We start from the raw sequence: 22,339 nt of genomic DNA on the forward strand, positions 1-22,339 counted from the left end.
AATAAAAAATCATATTAAATATGAAGTAATTTATTATTAATTTTCTATTTAAAAAAATTTAAAACTCTTGCATATACAAGAATCCAAATTCTAGAAATAAAAATGTAAAGAGAATCTAGAAATAAAATAGTTTATGTTATTTTGGGCTGTCACTATGTACTTTAGTATATATCCCCATTTTTGGTACTGTATTTTTGTGTCACTTTACTTCTTTAGTGTATGAAAAATAAAATAAAATAAAATAAAATAAAATTTAAATAAACAAAATAATTGCAGTACTAGGGAAATTTATTACGAGAAGTACCCACGCCAGTTTTCATCGTATGTACCAAAATACGAGGTTAGTTTCATTTTCTTTCATACACACTGAATCCTAAAATTTCCCAATTTGGATTTTTAAAATATTATTAATACATTGTTTAAATAAAAGTAATAATATTACCTAACAGCTATTAATGCGTTACCTTATTCAATAGACATGTCACACAGCTAAAAAATTGTTACGATTTAATTTTGGGATAAATTTGAATGTTGATTAAAATTTTAAAAAATAAAATAAAATAAAAACAGAAATAGATAATTACGGTCATAATTATCTTTATTATTAAAAAAAAGTGAAAAAAAAGGAAAGGCGGAATGGCGGCCGACCACGGACCGAATCCAACACGACTGTATCATCACGAATGGACGGCGGAGATTGAGTTTGGGGTTGGGAGATCCAACGGTGAGCTTAAGTTGCGGTTCATCTCAGGGCTTCCCATGAAAACCTGGAAGGGTATCCCTCAGCCTCCACACACCCCATTCTCTCTCCAAAACTCAGATTCACCAAACCTATACGGGAAACCGCCCGCCCTCACATCGCCTCCTCCACTTTCCAATTCTTCAAATTTTCCTTCGAATTATTTAGGGATTGTGATGGAAGCGAACAGCGCCTCTGAATCGCAACAACAGAGCACTTCGAAGGAGAACAACGGCAATAACAATAACAATAGCAATAGCAATAGCAATGGCAATGGCAACAATAACAGTAATGAGAGCGGCGCCAAGGCGGTGTTTCCGATTCCAGTAGCGGCGCCGGTGCCGGGGCATCAGTGGATGACGGTGCCGTACCAGCCGGCAATGGTGATGCCGCACGGGATGATACCGGCGCCGCCGCATTACGCGTCGCATTATATGCCGTATAACCACCCTCTCCACCACCCACCGGCGATGCCACACCACCCTCCGCTGCAGACGCAGAGCGTTGGCAATGGTGGGGGATCCAATGGAGAGAACCGCACGATCTGGGTCGGAGACCTCCATAGTTGGATGGATGAGGATTACCTCCGCAGCTGCTTCGCTACCATTGGAGGGGTATATTTATTTTCTGATCTTATCTCTTTCCGTTTCTTTGTTATTTCTTAATTTTCTTCTCCATGTATTTGAGTTTGTGTATGTAAAAATTTCCTGTTTATGTTAAATTTTTGCGAATGTGCTTGATCTATTTTCTTCTATAAGTTTGATGGTTAATTTGATGAAGTAGGGTGATTTATGACTAATTGGAAGCTTTTTAATTCGGAAAAGTGTGGCTTGGCCTTGTGTTCGAATTAGTTTTGTGGGCTAATAATGTAATAGTTTGGTTCTTGTTTGAACACGTATGAAATTGAATATAACATATCAATGTGGAGGCGTTTAAGTGAAAGTATCTTTGGAATTAATTCTCAGTTAATCCCCACATTGTTCTTGTGAAGGTTTGAATGAAAGTTTCTTTTTACTTGGAAAGTTTGGTTGTGTAAATATTGCATCTCTATTACCAATTTTGTTGATATATTGGTGCTGCTTATCTGTAGCTTGCTTGGCAATTTCTTGATTTTTTGGAGTTTTCTGGGTTAACAGTCACTTAGAGATTTCTTGTTATTTATTGTTTGCTTGTACTTGAAGACAACAGTTGCTGTTTTTCATCTAAACTAACCTTTGAATGAATTTAATGCTTAGATGTGAGAAGAACTGCAGATATTTTAGATTATGATTAACCTTTTTATCTGGTTTTAACTTTTTTGCCAAAGTCAAAATGGTTATTAATGAATTCAGAATGGATGAAGTGTTTCTCAACAATCTCATGTTTGTGAGTTATATTAATGTTTGCTAGCATTTAATTGAGTAAGACAGAATATAAATCACATTTAATGCATAACTATTAAAGGATATGGAAATACTTGTGCCTTTTTCTTAACATCAAATGTTTGCATTTGAGATTTGATATTTCTGGCTTAATGAATCGATGCTGTTAGTTGTCGATGCACACAATTGGTTTTTTTTTGAGTAAAAATATTGTTGTTTGTAGTTGTTCTCGGAGTATATACGTTCCAAGTGACCTCGAAGGATTGTCTAGTGCTAACTAATGGTTTGATATGATGCTGTTCTGTGCAGATTTCCTCAATTAAGGTTATTAGAAACAAGCAAACAGGATTACCTGAGGGATATGGATTTGTCGAATTTTCAACACATGCATCAGCTGAGAACGTTCTGCAAACTTACACTCATCTTGTGATGCCGAATACGGATCAACTTTTCCGTTTAAACTGGGCTGCGTTTAGCATGGGTGAAAAACGTTCCAGTAATGGTTCTGATCTTTCTATTTTTGTAGGAGATTTAGCTGCAGATGTTACTGATAGTTTATTGCACGAAACTTTTGCTAATAAATATCCCTCGGTTAAGGCTGCTAAAGTTGTCTTTGATCCCAATACTGGCCGTTCAAAAGGATACGGTTTCGTTAGGTTTGGAGATGAACATGAACGATCAAAGGCTATGAATGAAATGAATGGTCTTTATTGTTCTAGCAGGCCTATGCGCATCGGTGCAGCTGCACCAAGGAAGTCTTCTGCATATCAACAACAATACTCTTCACAAGGTATTTGCCGAATCTTTTCAAATCCGATTTTAATATTATTGCATCGTAGCTCCATGTATTCAATATCTTTCATTGAGTTCTTATTATACTTCAAACAAATTTCATGTTTACTATGTTCAGGATCAAAAGAAATTTGTACGTCTATTTATGTTAATTTCCATTAATGTATTCTTTCTCTTGATATTGTTTTGAAATTCATTTACTTATTAGGTGGATACTCGAATGGCACAATGAACCACGGCTCTCAGTCTGATGGAGATTCTGTCAACACAACAGTCGGTTATTACGTTCATATTCTTGTTAATGTTGTTTGAAGAAAAATACTTTTACCCTGACCTCGAACATTTTCAGATTTTTGTTGGCGGACTTGACCCTAGTGTTACTGATGAAGATCTGAGGCAGCCTTTCTCTCAATATGGTGAGATATTATCAGTCAAAATACCCGTGGGAAAAGGATGTGGCTTTGTGCAGTTTGCCAACCGGTAATTTACCAGTTCACTACTAGTTGAAATTGTTCAAATTTTTAATTATTCTCTCGGTTGATCAACTGTGACAATTTCACATCAACAGAAATGATGCTGAGGATGCTTTGCAGCAGTTGAGTGGCACAACAATTGGAAAGCAAACTGTTCGTCTCTCTTGGGGACGCAATCCCGCGAACAAACAGGCAAGTTCATCTTTTCATCTGACCATCGAAACTGCTATTAGAAAAATTACATCATATATAAGTTTATCTTTTCATCTTAGGGTGTGTTTGTTACACTGCAATAAGGACATGAAAATAGAAATAGCTCTATCTTTTTGTTTGGTTGAGTCACATAACTGAAAGTTAAAAAATTAAACAATTTCTCAATTTTCGATTTCTCTTTGTCTTCTACTTATAGAGAAATCTATTCTTCCAAAAAAAAAAAAGGTTCGTCTCCGTGCAATTTCATTCTCTTTATCAAATCATCTTAAATTTAATTGGTTGTGGTTTGCAGTCGAGGTCTGATTATGTGAACCATTGGATGGGAGCATACTACGGGGGACCTTTCTTTGATGGCTATGGATATCCGGTGCCGGCGCCTCATGACCCGAGCATGTATGCTGCTGCTGCTGCGACGCCAGTTTACGGCGCCTACCCCTTCTTCGGTACCCATCAGCAGCAAGTAAGCTGAGGCTGAGGCTGAAGCTGAAGGCATACTCCAACACCAACAGCAGCATCTCTTGGATGTGTAAAACCAAACAGACGGATAGACAGACAGATGGACGGCGGCGATGAGGACGACGGTCTGCTTGTAACTGTGGATCGTCGTTGTCATCATCATCATCAAAAACTGAATTTTTGACATGCATAAATTAAGATAGGTAGACTTTCTCTTTCTTTCTCTCTCTCTCTAGGGTTTCAATATGAGACACATGATTTGATTAGTAGTATAACTCAATGCAATGGTGGGAGTGAGTTAACTCGGGACAACGTATTTGAGCTTCTTGGATGGATTGCAATAAATTAACATGCTCTGCCATTGATATATTTATTTTTTTTGATCGGAAGCCATTGATATATCTATTGATTGATTGATACAATTATATATATTTGCCGGATGTTCGTGTATGTTGTTTTGATAATCAATCAAAAAAAAGAAAAATGATAATAAAATTCAAATTGGCTTCTGTTCACGATTTTAGTGTCGGGGGCCAATAAGTCAATGAAAAATACAAAATATTTGTATACATGTATACAATAAATAGTACTCCTAAAAATTATTTAAAATGTTAGGTTCTGATTAAATTTAAATTAATAATTTTTTGAAAATAAATAAATTTTAAAAAATATTTTACATTTATATATAATTATATTAATATATTACAATTGAGTTGAATTTGAATTGAAGATTTTAATTCTAATCTAATTCGTTTATTGTCGTTGTCGGATTTATATCGGAATCAGATTCTCTTCAGAAGTCTAGAACTTTCATTAGGAAGGTTGTTGGAAGAGCAAGAAGGATGTGAATGCAGGTTTAATTCACAGGAATGATAAAGTGCACACATTTTACAACCAGGAAATCCAGATGAGATTTGGGAATAGTCGAAATATAGACAGATATAAATAAAATAATAAATGATAATGGAGACAAGTAATACTAAAACCTCACTGTCACTACATAAAGCTTTTTATTATATGTTATGTGCACTTAACACTATTGTGCAACAATCAACATACGATAATCATAAATTGAGATGGATTCATCGAGGTATGTATAAAATAGAAAAGTATTAGGTTATTTAAAATTGAATAGTAATTAAATAAATTGAATAGACTACTCTTATTATTTTTTGAGAACTCTACTAAAATAAGATTAGAATTAAATATGTTTGTTTCGTAGAATACTTTGAGAATTGGTAAACTCCGCCGAATTTGCAACCGGAGTGTCATCACAAATTTTGAAATAATTTATCAGATTTAAAACCTCAAGTTTTTACTTAAAACCTCAAGTTTTTACTATTTAAATTATATCAGTTTTCGAACAAAATACATATTGTTTTTTCAAAACATATTTCATTGTACATTATTCTAATTTCAAATTCAAATCCAAAATTTTCCAAACTTATAAAAAAAACATATTCTAAAATTTGAAAGCTATGGGTTTCCTTCTTTTAAATTACGTTATTACCCTTAATCTTATCACAAGTTTCCTTCTTTACCCCGCCTTGCCTTGCCTTGACCCGACCCGACCCGCCTGTCAAAACCCTAAAAAATCCTCCGAGTCCAATTCGTCTCCACCGCTCGGGCTTCTCTCCGTCGTCTGCTCCTCGCGGTAAGTTCCCCATTCCCACCCCTCTTATAAATTTGATCTTCTTCGCGCTCTTTCACCACACAGGTTACTGTTGATTTATTTGTTGTTATTCAAGGTTTGGATTCACGATTTTTTCAATTTTTGGTTCATTTGGTTTCTTGTAAGTTTGTAGGATGTTGTGGCCATTTTTGTGAATTGTGAGGGACTTTCTATGTTTTTAGATTCAATATCCACGCCGATTTTATTTTCCCCCAATTTACCAAGGAGGTGCAATGGCGTCGGGATGGGGAATTACAGGGAATAAGGGGAGGTGCTACGATTTCTGGATGGATTTTAGCGACTGTATGTCTCGATGTCGGGAGCCTAAGGACTGCGCCCTTCTCCGTGAAGATTACTTTGAGTGCCTTCACCACTCCAAAGAGGTATATCCATCTCTCTTTTTCCAATTTTAGAATTTTTGCACGATGTTGAATCTGGATGTGTAATGCTCATATGATGTTTGACTTTTTAATATCAATACCCTTTATACCACTCTAGGGATTGTTCTTCAATCTGTTCTGAGAAATTCTTGTGTTGGAATTGGAACCGGAGATCTTATATGTAAACCATAGGCAAATGTGTTTCCAAATCCTATAGAATCCAGGAAACACCCTAAGTTCCTTACTTAGAAATTCCAACCAGAGCAATTGGGCAAACTCTATTAGAGAGTGTTTGATAATTAGCTTATTCAACAAATCTTTTTAGCTGTTTGCTAATTTAGGGGGTTTTGGCAATGAACCGATTTGATTAGCTGAAAGTGTTAGGTAAAATAGCAGTTTGATTTCAATTGTTTATACTTAAAATGACAATTAATGATATTTTATATTTTATTTTAAAAACATTTAGATGAATTTTTTAGATGTGTAGGATCTTTTTAGAATTTTATTACTATTAGTTATTGAAAAGTACAAAAGTTTTATTAAAATGTTTGCTTTTGTTAGAGTGTGTTCTTTTTGCCAAAAATGACACATATTTTGGCCCAAAAAATTAATATATTAAATACGTTGATTATTTTTATATTATTCACTCAATTCCCTATACTTCACGTAAATAAACATTTCTTTTAAACCATTTTACAAAACAAACACACATTTTTTGAATGTTGTGTAAGAAAATTAATGTATTTTTATTGAAAAATATGAGTATTCTTTTTCATTAGAAATAGTATAAATGTAAAAGAACAAGTAATTAGTATATTTGTTTTTATTAGATTAATTTTTTATTATATTTTTTCATTAAACTTATAATTTTAAATAAATTAGATTAAAGAAATATATTCATAATTTGAAGTTGAAACCATTTTCTTTGGTTCATAATGAAGTGTGGTTTAGATATTTCAAGAGTCACATTTTTTGTGAACCAATCTCAATTATACTTGTATTATTTTTCATGTTCTTCACATATCAATAGATCGGATTTATTACCACATGGTTTATTCATTTTTCAGTAACACCTATTGGCAGGTAGTGTTAAATATAATAAACGCATACCGTTCTGTATGCAGCTGAAGGCCAAACAAAATGAACTTTCATTGTTCTTACAATTTGGTTTGTAACACACCCAGCATGATTCCTCTTGCTTTCATGGTAGTTTCCGTGCATATCATAAGACTTAGGGTTGGTTGGTGTCTCTCACGACTGGTCGTAGAGCTTTGGCATTTGACGTAGAGTATGCATTTTATATACATTGTGTGGATTGGTACAAGTTCGTCTCTTACTGTTTTGATCGTCATCCCAGTTAATATATTTGATGTTTGAACTCAATATAAGTCCCCTCCCATTTTCCATCGCACACTTCTTTGCTGCTGATTGTGTTTCTTAGCTAAGCATCCTTTCTATGTTTTGACAAGTGACAACCTCGTCTGATTGTAAATACGGTTCTTTGCAGTTCCAACGAAGGAACCGGATCTACAAGGAGGAGCAGCGCCAAGCAAGAGCAGCTGCTGAGAAGCCCAATTCTGGCGAGAAAGGCAGTGATCATCACTGAGACTCGTATATTAAGTTATGATCTGATGAAAGGGGTGTCCGTATGAATTGATTTTCTTCTAATTGATCAAAAATAAATGAGAGACGATGTATTTGTGCATTGTTGGAATTTTAATACATCCACATAAGCTGTAGCTACGTTACAGGGCTCCGGTGTGAAATTTTTCGATACATTTGAATCACATGCCCTTTCCATTGCTACGGGTATATATATATATATATATACACATATAAGGGAAATCTTTGTTGTATTTGGATGTCCACTGTGTTGTTCTTACAGTCGGTTTTATCATTCATTTTGCTAATATGTCAGATTCCTTCAAAAACTGAATTTTGACAAGTTATATTAGGTGTACTACGTTAAAAAAATTTGATTAATGGACTTACATATATTAGTTGATTTAAAATAATAGTTTGTACATTTTGTCTATGGTGCTGGAAATTTGGAAAATAAATTGTGTAATTGAGATTAGTACAGATTTGTGTTGGAATTTATCAGAATTTAAGTCTAAGTCCAGTATCTATTGCGTTGTAGATCCTGTTGTAATAATTAAGATAAAAATAAAGTAAAATAAATCTAATTTTATTTTTCACAATAGTCGGATTCAAATCTACAAATAATGGAGGGTTTTATCAATAATCTTATTTATATCTGTTATTACTCATCATTCCATTAATAAGTTACCGAATTTTCTGCGGATAGGAGGTATACTGATTGTGAAGGTAACAATAATAATAATAATAATAATTTACGTTCATTGCTAATAAAGCAAGGGAACAAGGCATGCTACCAGTCTGAATTAATTATTTTTTATAATCATAATATTCTCCCAATTTTAATTATTTTGTTTCAAAGACAGAATAAATACAAAGCAATTCATATGATTCTCCACCTTACAATTAATTACTGTATAAAAAAGATTGACTTTATATATTAGTGAGTACAAACTTCAAAGCAGATAGTAATAACTATTATTGAAAAAAGAGTGAAGCTTGTTTGTTTGCCTAACTTTTATAAAAATATTTCGAATTTTACAATCAGTATAAAAATGCATTCATAGCATATTATATATACACATATTAGCAACCAATTTGTATCAAACTTCAAAATATCCATACATTAATATAAATTTAATCTAATAATCATAAAATAGGGTATACGATTTACCAGTCTTAATAAGTTACAAATAAAATATACTTATAATAGAATAGTGATGATTGTAAATCACATAAATACGCATGCTTAATTTAATTATTTAAATCTAACCTTTTACTCTAAGTTAAATTCTACGTTACATTTTGAGATGGGCCACCAATTTTTATTTCTTTATCTGTTTTTTCTTACATAAAAAAAAAATATATATATTTTTAATTAAATGTGACAAAACTTTTAAATAAAAAGCTGCTCCTGAAAATCTCCTCTTAATTTCAATGGAAGTTACTAGTCAATACTATTTCAGTGCCCCGACCAGTCCTCACAATCTCTATCACTTTTACGAAGGCTTCGCCGGCGACGCTGCTTCCGCCGCCGGCGGCCGGCCGGCGGAAGAAAAGGCTACCGATGATGATAATGGCGACGACGATTTTGCATTCGATGTGAGGAAGGAATCGGAAAAGCTTTCCCTGTCTGCCGACGAACTCTTCGACGGCGGCGTGATTAAGCCCCTCCGGCCATCTCCGCCGCCAAAACTCCCGCCGGCGGACGGTAACGACGTCGTTATCGGAGAGACCGCCGGAAACCGGTCAAAGGGGCAGCTGCAGAAGAAATGGAGGCTGAAAGACTTCTTCCTTTTCCGGAGCGCGTCAGAAGGACGCGCCGCCGCGGGCAAAGATCGGCTGAAACAGCACTCGTCGACTCTCGGCCGGCGGTCGAGCTTCAGCCGAGTCGAGTCGGCCGGCCGCCCCATCTCGGCCCATGAGCTTTATTACACAGTGAACCGGTCGATGTCGGAGAATTTAAGGAAGAAGACATTCCTGCCGTACAAACAGGGTATCGTCGGCCGCCTTGCATTTAATCCGGCCGTCCATTCACTCGCCAACGGCTTCGGTTTTCCGCGTCGATATAATTAATTAATTAATTATTTATTAAGTTTTGAAATAAATAATTTAATTGGGCCAAATTTTGTACGGATGAGTTAGGCCTTTCACTATGGGCCCAATTAAGCCTACCAAATTGGCCCATTTTATATCACTACATTTTTGCCTTTGGAACAAATTTCAGAGTAGGGCCCTCCACATCCTTCTCTTTATTTATACAAGAAAGCATGAATAATATCGAGCATTATTTTAAATAAATGTGTTCATTTAATCTTTTATTTCTATACAAAATTTCAAAAGGATTATTAAAAAGATAATGTTACATTCGTCTCGAGACACTTCAAATTGATCATGAACGAAGTCTGAATTAATGAAAAAAAATCTAAGGATGTGTTTTTTTTTTTGTGAGAATGTTGAAAAAAATAATTATATAAAATATAGAAAATTGTATAAAAAATATAAAAATAGTGAATTTACGTCGTGTATTAATATTTTTAAAAAAATATAAAAAAAATAAAATTAGGAAGAACAAAGCCTAAGCTCTACTCAAAAGTAAAAATATAATCTGGCCTACACGTGTCTGTCAGCATACCACGCAGATGCCACATAGGAATTGAGGACTAAATTGAAATTTTTTTTTCACTAACGAGACTATTTTAAAATAGTCTTCGGTCACATAATTAAAATGATAAAGAGTTTTATTACAGGACAAAAAAATAATTTACTCAAAAATAAATGAATACTTTACCGGGAGATGAAGGAAATATCATGGTCTATCTTTTGTTATATTTTGTGCCATGAGTCATACACACATCAATAATCGTTTTTTTTTTTAAAAAATAAAAATAAAAATAAATAAAACATACAAACATCAAGTCCTATATGCTCATGTCTCAGAACAAATACAACTAAAATTATAAAAAATTTATCGGTGTGTTTCTTCGGGGGGTTTGGGGAAATTTGAGTTTGTGTTTGATTTTCATTTGAATTTGAAATGAGTTTGAATTTATGTGTTTATGTTTGGGTTAAGTTTGAAAAGTTTTGATACGTATTGATATGATGGTTACGAATATAATAATATAAATGTGTATTAATTTGTATAATTTAATTATAAATTTATATTATATCTACATATATTTTAAAATTTTTATTTATCTTTATTATAAAAAATTTTATACTCTAAAAAATAATATATATTTTATTAAATTATATATATTATACAAATTTTAATTTACATTTATAATTTAATTTATTTATTTATTTTTTTTTTAAAAAAAAGGACAGAAGCATGTCAGCGTCTGTCTCAAAAATCGGACAGCCCAAGTTTGGACTGGTTCATTGTGCAAAGTCTTCGAAGAAATGAATTATGGTTTAAGGATGAATTCTAACTGTGAAGTCGTGAATTTAAATTTTGAAGTCTTGTCTCAGTGTGACTTGTTTTATCGAATATTTTTACAGTTCAATAGCTAATGATATTTAGTATATATATTTTTATCATTATATTTTAATTTAATATAATAATATTAATATAAATAAGTGTAACTTTATCGTATTTATAATATATGTTGCTGTCAAATTTATTTAAAAAAATATATATCTTATATTTTCAAGGATGAGAATGAAAAAAATAACTATATATTTTGTAGTTGTATCAAGATAATAAACAATTTATGTGTTGCAGAATTCTGTTGAACAATACAAATATTTGCTAGATTTTGTCGATAATTATTGCATCCATACGATGAAACCAGGAAACTTCTTTCGTTGATAATGATGACATATATATATAATAAAAATATACATATATTCTTAGGTGCTTAAACAACATTATCTAATTTATTTATTCATCTATCTATTTATTTATTCTGGGATAAATAAATAAATACATAAATATATTTAACACCTAGTTATTATTCCTTCCATCCTATATTATTTGTTTCTATTTTTCATTTTCGTTCGTTTCACATAATTTGTTCTTTTTCTTTTTAAAAAATTAATTATATATTTTAATCATATTTTAAAATTTAAAATTTAATTTTTTTAATTTTAATTAAATTATTTAATTATATTAATTTTAATATATAATTATTTTTACCAATATATTTCTTATTTACTTCATATTAGATGGCACGGGACAGAGGCAGTATATAGTACTAGAGGGGGCCGGGCGGGGGCCGGTGCGGTGACAGAAAGGCCAAAGTCGGTGGGATTTCAGAAACCACAAATAGAATCACGTGCGGTTCTAACAGGCTGGAGTGGGCCCAGCGCACGTGCACGCCGTTGAAATAAATTGATAAAAAAAAATGTTCCACGTTTTTTTATGGCTGATCTCAGCCGTTAAATTTATCTAACCCGATCGATCGCCATGCAAAAAGCAGTCAAAGTGCATCGGCGTGGGATTCCATTCCTATTATTAAAGTCGCGTTTTTAATTTTTAAAAGCAAAACACGAGTATATATATATATATAATTAATTATAATGCTGCAAATTGTTTTTGATGACGTGGAATTATAACTGCTAAATTATTTTTACACATAGAGGTTTTTGATCATCGTCTCAACTGATTTTGGCATGGTTATAAAACTGGATGCAGTGGAAAATTCAACTTAGATATTTCTGTACATGGAAAAGCCTAAAATGTTGGTATTACAACATTTGCATGCATGTAATTAAATTTTTTATTAAATAAAAAATGTACGTAGTGAGAAAGAAAGTGACAGGGACAAACTAGCTAGGGACTTGCAACTAACTGCCACATTCAAAGAATGCCTAACACAAATAGATCAATTGAATCTTAATTATTCTTATTAATTATGTATTGATTAATTAATTAAATAATTCTGAAGATATATAGATAGAGTTAGTGAGTCATAGTCCTATGGTTGTACGGACGGGGAGGGACAAGCTGACAAGAATATAGTCCCAAATATTGGAGATATTTGTATTTGTAGCCCCTTATCTTCCCTATATTCAATGTACCGAAAATCGCTAAATCACTAAAACACGTTTACCCAAATAAAGGTGTCCTTGATAAACGACGTCGCTTTCAGAAACCCGTTTTTACAAAAGGCACAGGTGCGTATTTGGATATTGACTTCTATTTTTTGCAACCAAACGCGCCCTTACACCTACTCTTTTATTGCTAATGGCAGTTTCCCAGAACTAACCATTCAGCTTCAATGCATGAACCCTGCCCTGTTAGTTAATCATAATTCATTACATTTACACCCTCTCTCTCTCTCTCTCTCTCTCTCTCTAGTGGATACATTCTGTCTGATTCTCTCTCTCTCTCTCTCTCTCTCTCTCTCTATATATATATATATATATATATGATTGAGAGATATTGTGGGAGTTCAGTCATCAGTGGTTAATTTAACTGCCGAATTAAAGTGATGGAAATGTTCAATAGATGTTCGTCGGGGGGGTCGTCGACGTCGGATTCGTCGGAATCGTCGGCGGCGGCGAGGAACGGCGGCGAGGAGTCGGACAGGGTGAAAGGTCCCTGGAGCGCGGAGGAAGACAGGATCCTGACGCGGCTGGTGGACCATCACGGCGCTCGGAATTGGTCGTTGATTTCGAAGTACATAAAGGGGAGGTCCGGGAAGTCCTGCCGCCTGCGGTGGTGCAATCAGCTCTGCCCCAGCGTGGAGCACCGCCCCTTCTCGGCGGCGGAGGACGAGACCATAGTGGCGGCGCACGAGCGGTACGGCAACCGGTGGGCCACCATCGCGCGGCTGCTGCCCGGCCGGACCGACAATGCGGTCAAGAACCACTGGAACTCCACGTTGAAGAGGAAGCGCCGGGTGCAGCAGGTCCGGGACCGGGGAGCCCCTGCGGAGTCCAGGACTCCCCGGGGAAGCAACGCGGCCTCCGCCTCCGATTCCCGCCCGCTTGAAGACGACGACGATCCCATGACGGCATTGTCTCTGGCGCCGCCGGGGATGGGAGGCGGCGGAGCCGCCTCTCCGGCGACGGAAAATATTGCCGGAAACTTGCCTGGTCCGGGCTTCTGGGATGTGATGAGGACCGCCATAGCCTCGTTTCCAGAAACTTCTTCAGGCTTTCGTTGATAACAAATTAACCATAATATATATATATATATATATATAATTACAGTTTCTGCAGTGGTAGATATTATTACAACTTAGCTAATACAACATTACATTACATTTAAATTAATTATTCCATCCAGTATTTTATTGTCTGCAAATTCAATAATTCATGCTCATGATGCAATATATATTTCGACCTGTTGTTCTAATTAGTTCTGATTCATATCTTCTTTTCACAATCTTGTAATTCAAAATATTCTTCTTTCATTTCCCTAATAATTTCCAAACCAGCCCTAAAAATCAATTATTTAAATATATATATATATATATATATCTAACGAACTCCTGCTTACCCTACTATTTGATCACTTTCTAAAAATATAACCAATTAATCGAAACATCATTTTCAAAATATATTTTCACTAAGAATATATATATATATATATCTATCCAAAACACATTTGGATAAATATTAAGTGCCTTTTAACAGAAATAAAATAAAATCTGGCTGATGGGCAGCCCTTTTGGCTGTTTCTTATTTTAAGAACCAATAGTAATAATGATCATATATACATAAATTAGAGATTGAATTAGGAGAGTGAGAGCACTATATTCTATAAAATCTGTGATGAATAATGTAATTAATTAGAAAATGTCAAATGATTTTTGTAACTATTGTAATTTAGGGAAGAATAATATATAGTAATGAATTAATGGGTGGGCAGTTGCCATATGTTGATTGATTATTGAAATTAATTTAACTAATTAATTGCGATCCATATATAAATAAATTACAGAAAATGTGAGTGGAGGGAGGGAGGAGTGAGTCAATTTTTATTACCAAGAATGAAGGAAGCAAAGCAATAATGCACATAAGCAAACTGTAGAAGAAAGCCCATGAATTTAGTCATTCTGTCAGCAAGAAAACGACGCCGTTTTGTGACACATACATATACATATATATATATATACATACATACATAAATACATATATATGTCGAGTACTCAAAAGTGAATATTCCCACTTAACCTTTCCTTTGTCGGCACACCCTTTCTTCTCTTCTCTTATAATTTACATCCACGTTTTATGTACTAAACATGCCTCTTTTATACCTAATTCTCTCAAATTAGAAACCCCTTTTATCCCATCCCAAACTTTAATAATAATAATAATAATATATTTTTTTTATAACGTGAAAATTCGTAGTCGTTATTCTGCAATGTAGGCCCGACAAGCGAATCATGTGTGGCAGGTGACCTGAGGCGTCAGGGGCTTGGACATGTGACCGTAACACCACCAGACCATTCCCTACGGGACAATAATAATAATATATTTGAATCTAACAAAAAGGAGGTTCAATTATGAATTGGAAATTTGGATAGTAAATTTATACTACTTACTTACACATTCATTGTTTGTAATACTATAAACCCCTCTCGCACTACAAAATGATTGTAACCTATACCGGATAAAGTATATCATTGTTAGTTTCATATGTTATATTTGTATTGTATTAATATAAATTATGTATTATCTATATGGATATAAATCAGCTGTTGATCCAGTTAAGTTAGTATAGTGATTATTTGATCAAATCAATATATATTATAGAGGTAACCAATGTATATTTATATATCTTATAACACAAACATATGCTCATATACGTATAAAGATATTCTGGTCAACCATATGACATATGCTGACTTGATCGGATCAGTATAGAATCTATCTGCCTTCTATATATATATAATAATGTTATATATTGTCTGCTTGCAGATGATGTATTATTAGTACTGTACTAAATTTTAAAATTAAATATACTAACCACCCCCCTCACACTAATATATATGTCATTTTCTACTTTGATTTTCTTCTCCTATCGGGGATAGCAACGGCGGTGACGATGGCGGCGGCAGAAACATAAGAATGTGAAATATTCACAGAAGAATTGTTAGAAAAGGATGAAAATCAAAAATTTTAAGCTAATTATTGTATATATGTATAGATAAAATTTTTAACATTTCTTTGTTGATGAATACTATTTTATAATCTTGAATAATTCTGCCAAACTTTAGTGAATGTTGACATCTACATTACCCTTTTACTAGACAAAATTATTTATTAGAAACATTTTATACGATTTTTGAATTACAAAAAAATAAAATACCAACTTTTCAAATTACAACCAAAATTATAAATAGTTTTGCCTTTTTACCATTATGACCTTTCATTTAACATCCATCACTATCAAATCATTAATCTATTAATCAAAGTAATGTGTGTGATTGTTTTTCTATAAGCTTCTAGAAAGAAAATTCCACTTTATTGGTCCAATTAAATAGTCTTATATTAATTTTCTTAAATTCTTTCTAAATTTGAGGTATTTTTAGCACATGCTTTCATGCAAAATTGGGGGAGTTTAATACTAATTCGGTCTGGTCTGGATTTTATTTACCTTTTATAATATTTAAATATTAATTATTATATATCAGAACATAATATAATTTTTTTTTAAAAAAATACAAAAATATTTCTATCAGCGTCTTATAATAGAAAGACTTTTATAAAAAGTTATACAAATATAATGATATATATATATTTTTTTTATGTTAAATACAATTACGTCAAAAAATAAATGTAATTTTTAGATGAGGAAAGAGTATAATTTTTCTGAAAATGGGCTTTGTATATTTGATGAATAATTGGGCTTGAGCTTTTTCCAGGCCCAGGCCCAAAATATACATTATCTGTTCGAATTTAATTCCGGTCCCTATATTACGTACAGATTGCGAGGCGACCCCTCCTTCCTTCCCAATCGTGATCTCTCCACGGCGACGGCCATCGGTGCTTCCCAACCGATTTCTTCATCTCCCTGCCGGGGAGTTACCTCTGTCTTGCTGCATCCTACGCCGAAGGCGACTTTATTCCACGGATTTGGAGCTAACTCACACGCTTCAATCACAGTTTTGCACTTTCGAGCTTCGGCGGGACGGGTAATCCAGCGGATCACTTTGCATTTCATCACTTCGTCTTTGCGATCTATGTGTGTTTTAATTTATATATAGTATCTTAGCGAGGAAGACTTAATTAATTTAGCCTTTATTGTGAGGATCCTGCTGTCGATTCAGGGTTTTAGGGTTGGGGATTCTGAGATCGGGTTTCAATTGTGACGATTTTAGTTGTTCCGAGGGTTATTGATGTAATCAGTGCGTCAATTGAGCTAAAAAGGAAACGAATCAGGTTCCTTGAGGTCACTGTAGGGAGAAATATTAATGTTTTAGTTGGTCGAAGATTGAGGAGTAAGAAGCAGCAGCCCTGTAGAAGACAGTGCCGTACTCTGATAGCAGGGATTGTAATGTAGAATAACCAGTAAATAATTCGTGGTTTTACGATCCTTAATCGTCTTCATCCTTGGGCTAAGCCATATCCATAGCTGACCTTGGACACTTTTATATTTTCCCTTTTTGAGAAAAAAAAAAAAAAAAAAATCTTCCTTAGAAAAATAATGGTGGTGCTACATGATCTTCAGATGCAAATTTTAAGCATTTATTGATTCAGAGCTGAAAGTTTTTGCTTTACCTTGATTGGATTCAGTAAACTTACCACATTGCAATTTAAGGAAACTTCCCATAAATCTCTTAGCTCTATTCTTCAAAGGTGTATTGCCATCTGTATCTGCTTCATGTATTCATTGCAATTTGTAGCTTGAGCATATCTATCTGAGCTGTATATATATATATATATATATATTTATGTATGTCTTGTTTTGATTTTAATGCGGCACCATGTCTTTAGATGGCATCGCTTCAAGAAAGTCTTGAAAAGTTCCAAAAGCAGCAAGAGAAATGCCAGTCGACTCTCACCAGCCTTGCAGCTAAAGCAGGATCATCAAAGTCTGCATCTTTAAAGCATGTCTCGGCTGATGCAAAGTCTCCAGCACCTCCGGTTAAGTTCTCAAATGACACAGAAAGACTTCAGCATATAAACAGCATAAGGAAAGGTCCTGTCGGAGCTCAAATTAAACGTGTTATTCAATTGCTCTTTGAGGTACAATTTCTGTCTTTTCCCCGTCTAATGCATCATTAAATGTTTCAATCACTTGTAACTCGACATTGATAGTATTATGGTAACCGATTTACATGAAATCTGTGGCCTGTGCAACTGGAGGAGGAATTAGCTTGTGCAGTTTGATTCCTAATATTGAAAGCTGTATTTCCTTTTTAATTCGAAAGTTATGCAGTTCGATTCCTAATATTTTGATATTTCTATCCTCCAGTCAAGACACGCATGGACGCCGAATGAAATAAATGAAGCGTGTTATGTGGACATCAATGCGAACAAAGCTGTCTTCGACAGTTTAAAGAACAATCCTAAAGTGAGCTACGATGGAATGCACTTCTCGTACAAGGTAATAATCTCTTGTCTTGCATTAACCATTCGGACAAATAGGCTTCGAATTTACAATCTCTCCCATCAAATAACAATGCCTGTTTTATTCATGTAGTCGAAACATGACGTGAAGGATAAGAGCCAGCTTCTTGTCCTAATTCGAAAATTTCCTGAAGGCATCGCCATTATTGATCTCAAGGACGCATACCCAACAGTGATGGACGACTTACAGGTAACCAACCTTGTGAATCAAAACAATTAGTGATGTCTAAGAATTGAAGGCAACCGTAATCGATTCCATAGAGCATAATTTGATAAAATAAAAATCTTTTTTGTTTTTTTTGTAGTCGTTGAAAGCTTCGGGCAAAATCTGGCTATTATCGAACATAGATTCACAAGAAGATATTGCTTACCCAAATGATCCAAGAGCAGTTATCAAGGTTGATGATGAATTGAAGCAGTTATTCCGAGGGATCGAGCTCCCCCGCGACATGCTTGACATAGAAAAGGATCTTCAGAAGAATGGGATGAAACCGGCTACCAACACTGCCAAGAGGAGGGCCATGGCCAATGTTCATGGCATCGCACCCAAGCCCAAGACGAAGAAGAAGAAGAACGAAATCAGCAAGAGGACCAAGCTTACCAATGCTCACCTTCCAGAACTCTTTCGGAATCTCAATGTCCCCGGCTTGTGAGTTCTTCAAGACCCGGTGATGATGCCTTAATTCATATGTAAGTTATGTAATCTTACTGTTACACTCTATTTAACAAAAGATCGATGTAACCACGATCCTGTTGGAGAAGATTGATCATCGATCAATGTGTTGTAGAACACCTACTTAATTGTGGTTTTGTTGTCCCAAATATAATGTAAAGATCGGTATCATATTTATATGAACAAATTGTTACACAAAGTAAGAAAAGAATAGTTCAATATTCGAAAGAAGCAGACTTTTCCTACCATTTCACGTCGAGTGTAAGCGCCTCGGAAGGGACAAGAACAGATGGAAACTTTGTGAAGGAAATATTCGACAATAAGCTACTCCAAGCTAATGAATCCGCGACGATAAAGGGTCTAACCTTTTTGACGACTAGAGGCTTTAAAACCTCGCCTTCGATTCTTGCAAGTACTTCATACCACGAATGTTCGACAGTAGGTTTTGTTCTCCAGTCGGCTAAGGTGCCCCACCGTTTGTCGTTGCTTCTAACATCTCTTTCTATTTGCAACTGAAAGTGGAATACATACGATGCTCTCATCCTAGTCCTTGTCGATCCTAGAACAGTACTAGGTTTGCCAGTCTCGTTCAAGAAATTCCTCAGAACTCTTTCCACCATGGTTACTCTTGAATGCAAGGAGCTATAGGGATATTTAGGTTTCTTGTGGTTTGGCCAGAGATAGCACTTGTCGGGCAACAATTTTATCGAATTGTTGGATAAGAATGCAGTCTGAATAACTGTAGCAGGTCTTTGAGTTCGGTAAGCAACCACGGATGCAGACCCGAGAATACGGATAGGCAGTGGGGCTTTACATAAACCGGGGAAAATGGATCCAATCTTGTGCCATTTCTGAGAAGTCACAATACCGTAATGGTAATCCGAAGGATGGAATATGAGAATTTCTTCGGCGCCTTTCACTTCAATAGTTATGCCTTCACCAACTGATATTCTCCTCAGGCCCGAGTATGTAGTAGTATTTAACTGCCACATACAGCAAATAAATCCACTCTCAGCTCATGTACTGTGATTAAAATGTGAATATAAGCGCACGAGATTGAGAAAATATAGCAGCGAAGATGATGCCAACCCGGACATGATCAATGAACAAATCCTAGTAGCATAGGAAAATATGATAATGGTGCAACTTTAGGCATCTAGATGCCGGGAAGGATAAAAGGAGCGTTCTTTCTTACACTAAAAACTCTCCAATATGTAAGTAACTCGGCGGATTTGCCACAGGGTTTCATATGTCTGTTCACTTTGACAACACCGAAGTTTCAAGATTTACAACTTGATACCTAACAAAAAATCCTCAATTACCCTCTAGTACAGCGTCAACAACATCTATAGACATGTAGAACAGAAGTCTAAATGCTGAATTACCATGACTACTAGAAAAAAGATTCTGAGAGCCAATCAACTATTTTACTAGGAAATTCATCAAGGTTGAAGAACCTAACTTGTGCTAGCGCAACCGTAAAATCTAATCCGTTAATAGAAAAATACTCACTTTAGTAAATATAGTAGTGACCAACATGTATTAACTTTTGGAATGCTAAAACTGAAATTATTTCTAATGTGAATCATGTACTAGGATGTTGGCGGCCGAGTATACATTAAAAGGTTTTCTCATCTCATATGAAACATCATCTTATTATCTACAATGTACGTACACAGCCAGACAAGGAGCTATTTCAACCATAGGAAAATATATATCCCCCCTATACAAATTAAGCTCAATAAATACGTATGGACATCGGACATTGATTGTGCGATAAGCCTAACTGTTTTCAAACCCATAGATTGAGCATTTTCTTCTAATGCATCCCTAGTTAAAATCCACTGAATGAGGAGTGTGTTTAGTACATGGAAATGGAGATAGAAAAATAAAAATATCTACATTCCGCTTATTTGTTTGAGTCGGAGAAATTAAAATTGAGAAATAAATAGTTTCTTCTATGTTTTCATTTCTTCTAGATTTCCTTTAAAAATATATTACTCAAATCTCATAAAAAATCATATCTAAAATATTATCAAAAAATCAAAATAAAGAAAAAATCACTAACTAAATATGAGAATATTTCTTCACAGCTTCACTGATCTCTCTCTTAACTTTATTATCTCTTAATCGATTCAGTCAATCATTTTCAACCGGCGGTATATACTCCCTCTAGATCAATTCATTCAAGTAGTTGTATTTCTTTTACATTTATGTTCAGAATTCTTTGTTTTACCGAAAAGAATTAATTCTCATTACCTGTGTAATTCCTTTTCTCTCCGATCATGGTCTGCATTTTCATTCCATTTTCTTTACCAAACACACCTAAATTCTTTAACTTGTTTCTAAATGATACTAAGCAGAAAACTATAGATCTAAAATTTGTCAAACAAATTTAACAACAGATCATAAAAGTTTGATGGGAAGATAAACATACCGGCAAAATAAGTGAGAGACGATCATCATCTCCAGCAGCCTGCAATTCGAAAGGGCCTTCGATTTTAAAGCTATCAATTGCAGTCTTGGCACCAATCTTCATTGCCAATTCTTCGAAGGTCGATGAGCCATTTTGGCTTGAGGCCACCAATTTCTTCCATTCTGACACCTCCTTGTACATCTTAAGAACTACTTCTGCTTTTCTAACTCTAACCCGAAATTCATATCTTTCAACCTGCCTGTATTTAGCTTTTTGCGTATCCACTCCAGAAACCCTAATGTCTTCCAACGTGCACTTCTCTTTATTAGCAATCGCATCCAGTACGCCCTAATGTAAATGCCGAAAGTTCAATAATCACTCTAAGTCTTAAAATTCAAACAATTTAGCATTCGCCTAACTCAATTAATCAAGTAATAAGAAGAAGATAAGCAAACAAATTCTCGATCGGGGAAACATGGAGCCTAACCTAACCAACAATTTGAAGCAATTAACTTCTTTATAAATCCAAACTTGATCTAAAATTACCTGCAGAAAATTCGGCGGTTCAGGTGGAGCGTTGGATTCAGTGAAGGCGGTGACTTTGGGATGGAGATAATGGGAAATGTTGAAAGGGCGACGCGATGGAATGATTGAGGAGTGGATTAACGAAAGGAATTGAAGAAATAGTAGCGACAGTAGCGCCAAATTTCGGCGAAGCATCGCAGTAGTATCACGGCGCATCAGAATTAATGGCGGCGGATCGAACATTTATTGAATTGTCAACTGATATAGTTACTACAGAGGACGCGCGCTCCCTCGCCGGCGAACGGCGGTCGGCTCGGCGATGGTACGACACCCCATTTTGGGCCGTTTTGTTAAATCGGCGAGATGGGCTCAAAGCTTTTATTTCAAGACTGGACTCCATTTCGTAACTGTTTTATTTGACATTCTTTATTTAATTTTTTTAATTTTACTGTCATTTACAATATATTTAATAAATATAAATAAATATTGTACAATTAAATAGCTCAAGTCGGA

General features: G+C 34.7%; 6 protein-coding genes across 7 annotated transcripts; 5 read left to right on the plus strand and 1 right to left on the minus strand.

Annotated features, from left to right (window-relative positions):
- The first annotated feature begins 744 nt into the window (after nt 1–744).
- Nucleotides 745–4,409, plus strand: LOC127265367 (polyadenylate-binding protein RBP47-like). The gene is made up of 6 exons (XM_051295142.1): nt 745–1,353; nt 2,410–2,890; nt 3,101–3,165; nt 3,242–3,372; nt 3,461–3,557; nt 3,871–4,409. Exons 1-6 carry the CDS (start codon nt 760–762, stop codon nt 4,045–4,047), a joined length of 1,545 nt encoding a protein of 514 aa, XP_051151099.1. The 5' UTR covers nt 745–759; the 3' UTR covers nt 4,048–4,409.
- Nucleotides 4,410–5,554: 1,145 nt separating this feature from the next.
- LOC127265135 (NADH dehydrogenase [ubiquinone] iron-sulfur protein 5-B-like) lies at nt 5,555–7,886 on the plus strand. 2 transcript variants are annotated; one of them, XM_051294813.1, is made up of 3 exons: nt 5,555–5,688; nt 5,889–6,089; nt 7,594–7,886. In XM_051294813.1, the coding sequence occupies exons 2-3, from the start codon at nt 5,940–5,942 to the stop codon at nt 7,690–7,692; spliced, it is 249 nt and encodes an 82-aa protein (XP_051150770.1). In that variant the 5' UTR covers nt 5,555–5,688; nt 5,889–5,939; the 3' UTR covers nt 7,693–7,886. The 2 variants fall into 2 exon arrangements, with proteins under 2 accessions (XP_051150770.1, XP_051150771.1); XM_051294814.1 differs by having other exon boundaries at nt 5,615–5,688; nt 5,932–6,089.
- A 1,236-nt stretch (nt 7,887–9,122) lies between these two features.
- Nucleotides 9,123–9,761, plus strand: LOC127265195 (uncharacterized). The gene has a single exon (XM_051294901.1). It carries the CDS (start codon nt 9,123–9,125, stop codon nt 9,759–9,761), a length of 639 nt encoding a protein of 212 aa, XP_051150858.1.
- Nucleotides 9,762–12,843: 3,082 nt separating this feature from the next.
- LOC127265300 (transcription factor MYB77-like) lies at nt 12,844–13,989 on the plus strand. Its single transcript, XM_051295041.1, has one exon. It carries the CDS (start codon nt 13,121–13,123, stop codon nt 13,796–13,798), a length of 678 nt encoding a protein of 225 aa, XP_051150998.1. The 5' UTR covers nt 12,844–13,120; the 3' UTR covers nt 13,799–13,989.
- Nucleotides 13,990–16,562: 2,573 nt separating this feature from the next.
- Nucleotides 16,563–19,072, plus strand: LOC127265263 (uncharacterized). The gene is made up of 5 exons (XM_051294992.1): nt 16,563–16,774; nt 17,577–17,828; nt 18,058–18,189; nt 18,286–18,402; nt 18,518–19,072. The coding sequence occupies exons 2-5, from the start codon at nt 17,577–17,579 to the stop codon at nt 18,863–18,865; spliced, it is 849 nt and encodes a 282-aa protein (XP_051150949.1). The 5' UTR covers nt 16,563–16,774; the 3' UTR covers nt 18,866–19,072.
- Nucleotides 18,892–22,194, minus strand: LOC127265262 (uncharacterized). The gene is made up of 3 exons (XM_051294991.1): nt 21,848–22,194; nt 21,323–21,649; nt 18,892–19,868 (listed from the first exon to the last, which is right to left on the minus strand). The coding sequence occupies exons 1-3, from the start codon at nt 22,067–22,069 to the stop codon at nt 19,128–19,130; spliced, it is 1,290 nt and encodes a 429-aa protein (XP_051150948.1). The 5' UTR covers nt 22,070–22,194; the 3' UTR covers nt 18,892–19,127.
- Nucleotides 22,195–22,339: the final 145 nt, after the last annotated feature.

The sequence above is a fragment of the Andrographis paniculata genome, unplaced genomic scaffold (assembly GCF_009805555.1).
Source record: "Andrographis paniculata isolate CXL003 unplaced genomic scaffold, ASM980555v1 Contig72END, whole genome shotgun sequence".
Lineage (NCBI taxonomy): Eukaryota > Viridiplantae > Streptophyta > Magnoliopsida > Lamiales > Acanthaceae > Andrographis > Andrographis paniculata.